This window comes from Cornus florida, unplaced genomic scaffold (genome assembly GCF_030987335.1).
Source record: "Cornus florida cultivar Cherokee Brave unplaced genomic scaffold, ASM3098733v1 CherokeeBrave_3.0.0_Hap2_Chr05, whole genome shotgun sequence".
Taxonomy (NCBI): Eukaryota; Viridiplantae; Streptophyta; class Magnoliopsida; order Cornales; family Cornaceae; genus Cornus; species Cornus florida.
In genome coordinates this window covers 109,583,851-109,594,777 of record NW_026775575.1, presented here as the reverse complement: position 1 = coordinate 109,594,777, position 10,927 = coordinate 109,583,851, and the positions used below count along the sequence as shown (strand labels likewise).

General features: G+C 42.0%; 1 protein-coding gene across 1 annotated transcript; it reads left to right on the top strand.

Annotated features, from left to right (window-relative positions):
* The first annotated feature begins 621 nt into the window (after positions 1–621).
* Positions 622–3,011, top strand: LOC132308494 (indole-3-acetic acid-amido synthetase GH3.6). Its single transcript, XM_059806587.1, has 3 exons — positions 622–1,019; positions 1,137–2,065; positions 2,187–3,011. Exons 1-3 carry the CDS (start codon positions 727–729, stop codon positions 2,771–2,773), a joined length of 1,809 nt encoding a protein of 602 aa, XP_059662570.1. The 5' UTR covers positions 622–726; the 3' UTR covers positions 2,774–3,011.
* Positions 3,012–10,927: the final 7,916 nt, after the last annotated feature.

Here is a 10,927-nt window from a genome sequence, read left to right as displayed (position 1 = left end):
TTTTAGGGTTTTCTCTAGTAGATAATAATGATAGTAGAGTATAAATGTTGATAATTAAAAGAAATGAAGAATAATGCTATACAAATAGAATCTGTGCACATAAATTTCTATGTAGTAGAAACACTGAACATGTTACTCTCAAACTTGCATTTTTCAAAAGGAATATGGAAATTGAAGTGTTACGTTATCTTTAAAAGGTGGACTATAAGTGGAAACGTGTGAACAACTAAGATTCAACAATACCCAAATGCTCTTATCAAATAAAAGCAAACAACCAAAACTCTTAAAATATGGATAAGTTTAGCCAAAAAAATGTTATATTGACTAGTTAATTGCAGCAGTGCACTTAGAAGTTAGACCACCACTGTCACACATGTACTATTATATAAGGACAAGCATGGGAATTATGTCTTATCTAGTATTCTACTCACAAAAGCATACCCTGAAATAGATATAACAAGTTGCCATCAAATTACACACATATTACAACCATGCCATTTATTTTCTATTGTTCCTTTGGCACTTTTAAACGCTACATGATGGACCACGGCCAGTCAGCCACCTTTCATTTCCTCTATATAAAGCCCCTTCTCCTCTCCTCTCCCACACCCAAAACACAATCCTCTCTCTCCCTTTTAATACAACTCTAGCTTACCCCAACTCCATTCATTCCCATCTCTCTCTCTCTCTTTCTCTCGCTAAACAACAAACACTGCAAACAACACCATGCCTGAAGCTCCAAAGAACACAGTGAACAAGAAAGCTCTTCAGTTCATTGAAGATGTCACAGCCAACGCCGATCAAGTCCAGAAGCAAGTCCTGGCTGAAATCCTCTCTCGCAACGCCCGCGTTGAGTACTTACAGCGACATGGCCTTGGTGGCCATACCGACCGAGACACCTTCAAGAAACTCATTCCTGTCATCAAGTATGAGGATGTTCAACCTCACATCAACCGCATCGCCAATGGCGATAAGTCTCCCATCCTCTGCTCCCAACCCATTTCAGAGTTTCTAACTAGGTGCTTACTGTCCCTTCTCTATGATTCATAACTTCTTTATAATATAGTATGCGTATATATATATTGTATATGGTTTTTTTTAATGGGTTGATTAATTTTTTGTTTTTGGATATGTAGCTCTGGGACATCTGGTGGGGAGAGAAAATTGATGCCTACCATTGAAGAAGAGCTGGAGAGGAGGTCACTGCTTTACAGTCTTCTGATGCCTGTAATGAACCAGTTTGTTCCTGGTTTAGACAAAGGCAAAGGAATGTACTTTTTGTTCATAAAAGCAGAGGCTAAGACTCCTGGTGGGCTAGTCGCTCGTCCTGTTCTCACTAGCTACTACAAGAGTTGCCATTTCAAGAACAGGCCTTATGACCCATACACAAACTACACTAGCCCAAATGACACCATTCTTTGCCCAGACTCCTACCAAAGCATGTATTCCCAAATGCTTTGTGGGCTATGCCTAAGAAATGAGGTCCTCCGGGTCGGTGCCGTTTTTGCCTCCGGCTTCATCCGGGCAATTCGGTTCCTAGAAAAGCACTGGAGCCTTCTGTGTAGAGATATCCGGAATGGAACCATTGATCCCCAAATTACCGACCCGTCGGTGAGAGAGGCTGTGATGAAAATCCTCAAACCCGATCCAAAGCTTGCGGATTTTATGGAGGCCGAGTGTAGAAAGGAGTCATGGCAAGGGATCATAACTAGGTTGTGGCCTAACACCAAATATGTGGATGTTATTGTGACAGGCACTATGTCACAATATATACCCACTCTTGACTATTATAGCAATGGCCTGCCTCTTGTGTGCACCATGTATGCCTCCTCTGAGTGCTATTTTGGTGTCAACCTTAACCCTATGTGCAAACCTAGTGAAGTCTCTTATACCCTCATTCCCACCATGGCCTATTTCGAGTTCTTGCCTGTTCACAGAAACAATGGTGCCGCCAATTGCATCACCATGCCCAAATCCCTTAATGAGAAGGAACAGCAGGAATTGGTTGACCTTGTCGATGTCAAACTCGGACAAGAATATGAACTCGTTGTCACCACTTATGCGGGTAAATCTTAATTACCTCCCTAACTCACTCTTGACTTTTAATTACTACAATCAAATTCACTCTAACTATAGCCTTAATTAATACACAGTTATAATGGATTTGTTCTTGAATATGCATGCAGGACTTTATAGGTACAGAGTCGGTGATGTGCTTCGAGTGGCTGGATTCAAGAATAAGGCCCCCCAATTCAACTTCGTTTGCCGGAAAAATGTTGTACTAAGCATTGATTCCGACAAGACGGACGAGGTTGAGCTACAGAATGCGGTGAAGAACGCAGTGAACCATTTGATGCCTTTTAATGCAACTCTCATTGAATACACGAGTTATGCGGACACTTGTACATTCCCAGGCCACTATGTTCTATTCTGGGAGCTTAATGTGAATGGGTCGACCCCGATCCCACCTTCTGTATTCGAGGACTGTTGCCTGACAATCGAAGAGACACTCAACAGTGTGTACCGCCAAGGCCGTGTCTCGGACAAGTCGATTGGGGCTCTGGAGATCAAGGTTGTTGAAGCAGGGACGTTTGATAAGCTCATGGACTATGCCATCAGCCTAGGTGCTTCAATCAACCAGTACAAGACACCAAGGTGTGTGAAGTTTGCTCCAATTATTGAGCTCCTGAACTCAAGGGTGGTGTCTAACTACTTCAGCCCGAAATGCCCAAAATGGGTTCCTGGTCACAAGCAATGGAGCAATAAAAATTGAAGGATTAGGGGGAACCTAGCTTCATCTGTTGTTCTTTGATAGTTTCATTGGAGGTCCAAAAAAGAACTGTTTTTGTGATCATTTTAGAACGAAGTCACAAAGTTTACCCTGTTAGATTAACCCAACCCATCTCTTTCTACCAGCTGCACTCTCTGTGTTTTAATTTTTGTTATTGTAACACTTATTTAGTATTAGGGACTTCAATTTAGCTATGTACAAAAACAGTTCCGGTTTCAAATCTCTCTCTCTCTCTCTCTTTCTCTCCTTTGAATGTTTGTTTTATTTATTGCAAATTCATCACAAGTTAGAGAATATTGCTTTCTTAATTCCAGCCAGGAATTCAGCCCACCCAACTTTCATGGAATATGTATTAAAACGGCAATAGATAGCCAACCCCATTTGGGATTCCTCCTTTTAATTAAATTATTGGCCTTATTCAAATAAAATAAGATGATTGTGTCACTTGAAAAGTAGACCTACTTTCTCCCCCATTTGTAAAGTTTCGGATCAAGACTAATCTTTAACACTTTCCTAGAAAATAAACCTGTACAGCTAATCAGTTTTTAATCTCTTCCCCCGTAAAGTTGTATGAAATGCTTTTGTAATTGTACGTTACATGATTACCAATATAATAATATCATATGTATATAGGCAATGCAACTTTTAACCACTGGTCACCACCCTTTTATGTAAAAATAAAAAATAAAAAAATAAGGCCACCACACCACCCAATACATTCATTAGTACTTGTGTGTAAGTTAAAAATGGGTAGTGGCGAAAGAGAAAGAGGTAGGAGTAAAGGACAGAGAAGATAACGATGGATTTGAAATGATCAGAGATTGTTCCCCTTATTTGCGTTTGTATGGAGTAAAAAAAACAAAAACAGTTGGGGGGTGGTCAGACAATTACAAATGCTTTCAACAACACGTCCAGAAAAAGAGAGAGACAAGTGCACAGACAGCTTCACTAAAAATGCTTCATTAAAGCTACTACTGATGTTGAGAGAGAAAAAGAAAGCCAATGAAAGAGACTCACCACTGCTCCTCCAGACACAGAGTGGTGTCTACTACATACTTGATAAGGTCTGGTGTTCCACACATATTTCTGCATCTTTTTCATGCTCCATATATATATCTTCTGTAACTATCAACAATAACACTGCACTCCATCTCCCAAGTCTTGATAATACTCTACAAGAAAAATCAAAGTATAGTACTAGTACTAATTAGCACACTAAATTTTAATTTAATACTTGCATAACTCATGTGCGTGCTATAACAGTATCAGATGAGATCAAAACAAATCTTCCTCACATTTACTATATATGTTACTTCTATCTAAACTTCTCTACAATCAAAACATCATTGAATTTTATCAAAACCAGTTATGCTTTTAGTAATTAATTAATGATGACTCATCGTACAAAAAACTATACATTGATTTAACAATAGTTAATATTGCTTTGACAGTAAGAGCGTTGGTTAAAAAGTAATTAGATGTGACTTTTGACTGCCATCTCTTTCAGGAGCAATGTCATAAAGGTATATATAAAGAAGTTCCCATACTGGAAAAACATGGCTTAGTTTGGCTAGAATAGGGTAAATTATTAAAAAGGACCTCCACCTATTTTTTCTTTTTCTTTATATATATATATATATATATATATATATATATTGCTGACATCTACAATCAGACATTTCCGACCAATGCCATTTGCAAAGTATGTAAATTAAAAGGAAGAAATATAAATTTTCAAACAAAAAGAACAGTAAAACCTAATGGGAGATATATTAGTGCTTCATTTCTGTAAGCAACTTTGAAATTGAAAGCATATTCAATCCTGGGTGAGTTGTGGATAAGAATTTGAAAGCAGTCTTCACCTTATAGGCTTACATAATCCAATAGTGACAACTGTTGGGTGACTTCAATTGGTTGCTTTATTTCGTGCCATCTAAATGTCTAAAAATTGCTTGCTTGATTTGAAGGGGATGAAGACACACTATAAAGAAGGATGGAAAGTAAGTAGTGATGGCTCCTGTAGTCCACCTCTGTTGTTGGATTGAGTTGAATTGACGTGAAATGACTTCTGTAATTGACTTTAATCTATGGCACAACCCCAAAAACAAAGGTGAAGTTTCAACTAATTAATTTTAAATTTACTTTTAATTTTATATCATCTAAAAACATAAATCTTACTCAAAAAAAAAAAAAAATACCCAAGTCATATATAATTACCCTATGAAACTTTTAAACACTAAAACCAAACTATTTTCAAGTAAAAAAGTGTTAAAAAGTAAGTCTACCATAAAATATGTTCAAACTATAACTCACACTTTAAACCATTAGATCTAGAATACAGACTAATTATCTCGTTGAAGATACGAACTTCCCTACATTTTTTAAAAAATTACTTTTGATAGTGTAAGAAAATATACCTACATTTATTTTAAAAATTACTTTTGATAGTGTAAGAAAATATATGATAGCACCTGAATTGGTTAAGACTATGACACTGGATAGAGCAAAATAAAAACATATGAAAAAAAATTTTGATTGATATATGTTGGTGTACATTTGGTATAAGGGATTGAAGGGGAGAGAAAGAAGGTGGAGAAAGCTTCCATTATTAGGTAGAGAGGGAGAGTAAAGAAAATGATGATGCGCCTTTTGAACCTACCATTTTACTTCCATCCAAAATTTAAAAAGGGAAAGGAGAGAATAAAAGATATTTGTCATACTAAGTTGAAAAGACATTACACTTATTAAATTTTTAAAGGAAAAGGAAAAAGAAAAAGTTTATTTTTATTGGATATACTAGTGATTAAAAGATTTAAATCAAAGAGTAAAAAGATTACTACTATATAATAGCATAAATAGGAAATAATTAAAAGGTAGCAACGTGATATAATATATATATATATATATATTACAAGAAAAGTAATAGTGATGGAATCACAACATAAACAATCTATTGTCCAAACTAGCAGATTGTAAAATAAGAGAGAATTTTTATTGAATTACAAAAGAGTAAGAAATACAAGGATTTTCAAATTGCAAAGATATAAAAAAAATTAAAAAGTGAATCAAAGAAAATTGTAAATAGAAAAAGATAAATGCATTAGATGGTTTATATGAAAAGGCTATTTAAAAATTAGGAAAAGGTAGAGACATGTTGACTTAGATATATGGATTATCTTAGGTACATAAACCAAACAATATTAGTGAAGATGCAAGAAATTCATACCCTCTTTCTCTCTCTAGAATTCTTACACTTCAACCAAAAGATCCTCCTATTCTTTCCATTCCTTCCCTTATTTATAGATATTTACAAGATATTTACAAATATTGACGGATTGCTGGATCTGGACCTGTTCCTCCATAAGTCCTGGTCACCTTTGATGGGCTTATTCGCGTTCGGCCCATGTGGCAGTGTCTTTTTATGGGCCGACCCAGCTGTACGGACCGGATGTCGTGCTTGCAAGTCAGATCCGGCCCATGTCATCCTGGGCCTCCTCAACTGCCCCCATAATTGCCCCTTATTTAATAAGGGGGTAATTATTGATGGCGTCTCATCATGACGTTGACGGCTCGAGAAAGCCACGTGGGGGAACGGACGGTCAGATCCAGAATCAATGTTCCGGGGCTCGATGAATTTCTCGCCTTCCCGACGCTTCGGCCCTCGGGCCCCCCTCGCCTTTATAAGGCTCTAGAATACCACTTCACGTCCTTTTACCGTCTCCATCATCAGTCAAATCTCTCTCTTTCTAGAACAGTGCTAAGCTTTTCCTGGTGAAATCCTTCAAGAGTCATTCTTCCAGCGATCTTGCAGTCCTCTGAGGTTAGTTTTGTTCCTTTTTACTTTCGGCAGGCTTCTATTTACCCCCTTTTAGATCCTTCAAGCACTTCCACCATGGTTGTAGATCTGGATGTTCTTCGTATGAGACTTAGACTTCCTGACAACATCGAAGTTAGGGTTTCCCCTCAGGACGTTAACATTATGACCGGTGCCGGCCTCCTGCCCGGCGAAGTCTTATTCACGAACCTTCAATTGAATGTCGTTAGGTTCCCTCTGCACCCTTTCTTTAGTTATGTCTTCAATAGATTGGGGATATCCCCCCTGCAGGTAAACCCCAATTTCTTTAGAATCATATCCGTTATGCTCCTGTTGATGCGTGACAGAAATCTGGACCTTGACCTCATAGACCTTCTTCTGTGTTATAAGGTCAGTAAGATCCGTACTAACGAACCCTTCTACCACCTCTACCCGTTCGAGAAGATGTCCATATGTACGGACACAATAAAATCTGAAAAGGGTTGGAGGGATAGCATCGTGGGTATTAGTGGGGCTTGGTCTTCGCCGGCTGCAGAGGGTTACCCAATCCCGAGCGCCTTTGGTGTCTGTTCTGTTTCCTCCTATAAGAAATTCAAATCTCATAAACATGATTGCCCCTGCGAAACATGCGTTCCCCGTTTTTGTACTTTCTTATGCCGTTCCTTAGGAATACCTTGTGATGACTTGAGCTACAGTGTTTGCAGGGATAGGAGTAATTACTTGAAGAAATACGTTCTGAACGATATTCCTTCCTGCTCAGATCTCCTCACTTCAGACAACCTCTTAGCGCTCTCATCACTCGGCTACAACATGAGCAGGCTTCAGATTCCTTCTTTTGGCAGGAAGAAAAATACTCCCCCAGCCACTCCTGCTGCTGGGGCGACCTCCTCTCCAGCATCAGCCTCTTCCTCAGCCACCATCTCTGACACTATCCCGAGCACAGTGGCTATTAACTCCGTTGTCAGCACCCCTGCTGCCAACCCGAGCGCGTCTCCCCAAACTACCACAGCTCCTGCTGCCGCGGGGGGCGTTCGGGACAAAGAACGAGGCAAAAGGCCTCATCCTGACAGTGAAGTCGATCCTGAGGAGGAACCTCTCATAAGAAGGACCCGGGTCTCCGGGCCGGGTGCTCTCTTGCATCGTGCGATCAGAGCTCCTGCTCCCTCTGGGCCTACTGCAGCTGGTGGCTCCGCTTCTGCTTCAGGCCCCCCTTCTATCCCCACCTTACCGCCATGGGCCCCTCGGTACACCCGAACGGATGGGACGTTCGTGAAACCAAACGAGACCATGCTGAAGGATGGCCAGACCGCCATGGCGTACTATAGGAGCATGTGGACTCCGAAAGACCTTGAGGCGGCAAAGGGCCTATCCCAGAAGGATGTGTTCAGCCGTTTTCCCCAATCTGCTATGGAGGTGACTTTTATTTTCCAACTCATGAATTCTCTCATATTATTTGGTCTTGCCTTCGCCCGACCTGACTATTGGCTTAACCGTTCTTAATGTACACCTATGCAGACATTGTTCGGAATGATGGCTATGCAGAAGCAGGTGGAGATGGGGAACGCCAGGGCTCGTAAGTTTTCTGATAGCCTGGAGGTGGCTAATAAAGAAAACGACCTTCTCGCCATCAAGAATACCGAGGTACTGGCTCGGCTTGAAAAAACTGAACAAGAGAGAGATGTCCTGAAGAAGGAGAATGACTCTCTTCAGGATGAGAAGGATGCCCTCCAGCTTGAAAAGAGCGTCTGACAGACTGAGCGTGACTCAATCAGAGACGAAAGGGCAGAACTCCAGCGCCTTCTGGCTGATGAACAGTCTGCTCGGATGGCTTTTGAGAAGAGAGCTCTGGACGAGCGTACCGCTCTGATCGATGCGATCAGCAGAGTGAGCTGTGGGATGCTGGCTCTTCACGCTCGGTTCTCAAGGGTCGGTGCTCTTAGATATGCTCAAGGATTCCGGGAAGGTTTCGCCGACCGAGTTCCGGATGAGGGACAGACCAGTTCCACTCCAGATGAGGTCGACAAGGATTTAGGGATCGAACCTCTGGGGGTCTATGTCGACCCAGAACCCACCGAAGCGGAGCGCATATTCGATGAGTGCCAGGACATTGCTTCCTCAAGGATCATCACAGCTCCTCCTACCGCTCTGCCTCTGACCGCTCCTCAATCGTCAACTGTGGTACCTTCCATAGCCATTGCTGACGCTGAGCCCCAGCCGAACGATTCAGTCATTCATCTTGATTCCCCACCTCGTGAAGGTGAGACGGCTGATGGGGCCGAGGAGGCGGGTCAGCACAACCAGGATGCTGTTGGTACTGAGGCGTCTAGCTAGGGCTCCTTCGGACTCTTCGATTCCATATCTTTTTGTAACGATGGACATCTCACTTTTTGTAAACTCAATGCTTAATATCAATGAAATGACAGAACTCTTTTTCCCCTTGTGTTGTGCTCTGTTCAACCTATTTTCAATACATATATATCTTTTCTCTCTTTTCTTTTATATTAGCTTTGCCGTGTGTTTGTTTATGGCGAGTGCCTGGCGCTCGGCTAGAATGCCACTTGCCACTTGGCTTTAAATTTTTAGCAAGTGTCTGGCGTTCGGCTCATGGTGCCAGCTGCCACTTATCTTGCTTAAGTGCCTGGCGCTCGGCTAGAATGCCACTTGCCACTTGGCTTAAAATTTTTAGCAAGTGTCTGGCGTTCGGCTTATGGTGCCAGCTGCCACTTATCTTGCTTAAGTGCCTGGCGCTCGGCTAGAATGCCACTTGCCACTTGGCTTTAAATTTTTAGCAAGTGTCTGGCGTTCGGCTTATGGTGCCAGCTGCCACTTATCTTGCTTAAGTGCCTGGCGCTCGGCTAGAATGCCACTTGCCACTTGGCTTTAAATTTTTAGCAAGTGTCTGGCGTTCGGCTCATGGTGCCAGCTGCCACTTATCTTGCTTAAGTGCCTGGCGCTCGGCTAGAATGCCACTTGCCACTTGGCTTAAAAATTTTAGCAAGTGTCTGGCGTTCGGCTTATGGTGCCAGCTGCCACTTATCTTGCTTAAGTGCCTGGCGCTCGGCTAGAATGCCACTTGCCACTTGGCTTTAAATTTTTAGCAAGTGTCTGGCGTTCGGCTTATGGTGCCAGCTGCCACTTATCTTGCTTAAGTGCCTGGCGCTCGGCTAGAATGCCACTTGCCACTTGGCTTTAAATTTTTAGCAAGTGTCTGGCGTTCGGCTTATGGTGCCAGCTGCCACTTATCTTGCTTAAGTGCCTGGTGCTCGGTTAGAATGCCACTTGCCACTTGGCTTTAAATTTTTAGCAAGTGTCTGGCGTTCGGCTTATGGTGCCAGCTGCCACTTATCTTGCTTAAGTGCCTGGCGCTCGGCTAGAATGCCACTTGCCACTTGGCTTTTCATTTTTTAGTAGGCCGTTGGAAAAGAAAGTTATTTTTTTGTAAATTTCAGTAACTTGCACATTCATACGTATTTGATTGACAACAAACAACATCCAATTAAAGCCGAAACTTAGCTTTTATTGGTAGTACCTCTTCAGAGACGTGGCGTTCCAGGGCTTGCTGACCAACCTTCCCGCCATGGTTTCCAACGTATATGCCCCCTTGCCTATGACTTCTGCAATTCTGTATGGGCCTTCCCAGGGTGGCATCATTTTTTTGACCATCCCCACCTTTCTTTTCATAACCAGATCGCCAGGGGCAAAATCCCTGTGTTTTACTCTTTTGTTGTGACTATTCGCCAATGCTTGCTGATACGATGCTAACTTTATAGCCGCTGTGTCCCTCCTTTCGTCTATCATATCGAGGTTCAATCTTAACATCTTGTCGTTCTGATCTCGACTCCATGCTAAGCTTCTGATAGTGGGGACCAAATGCTCAACCGGTATAACTGCCTCGGTACCATATGCCATTGCAAACGGGCTCTCCCCAGTCGGCCGCCTTGGGGTGGTTCTGTAAGCCCATAGAACGTTCGGGAGCTCATCCAACCACTTCCCTTTATGGTCTTCCAGCTTCTTCTTAATGCAGGCGAAAATGGTTCTGTTTGTGATTTCTGTTTGTCCGTTGGCCTGAGGATGACTTACTGCAGCCAACTTCTGGTTGATTCCATACTCCTCCAGCAGCTCTCTTACTTGCCTACTGTCGAGGTTTGTGCCATTGTTCATGACTATTGATCTGGGAACGCCGAAACGGCAGATAATATTGTTCCAAATAAATCGTCTCACATGAGTCTGAGTCACGCTAGGATATGGTTCTGCTTCCACCCATTTAGTGAAGTAATCCGTGGCCAGTAACACATACTTGTTCTGAGCTCTTGCAGTTGGCA

Coding starts and splice junctions, on each gene's coding strand:
- LOC132308494 (XM_059806587.1), top strand. CDS start 727: ATGCCTGAAGCTCCAAAGAACACAGTGAACAAGAAAGCTCTTCAGTTC. Junction 1,020..1,136: donor ATTTCAGAGTTTCTAACTAG/GTGCTTACTGTC, acceptor TTGGATATGTAG/CTCTGGGACATCTGGTGGGG. Junction 2,066..2,186: donor CGTTGTCACCACTTATGCGG/GTAAATCTTAAT, acceptor ATATGCATGCAG/GACTTTATAGGTACAGAGTC.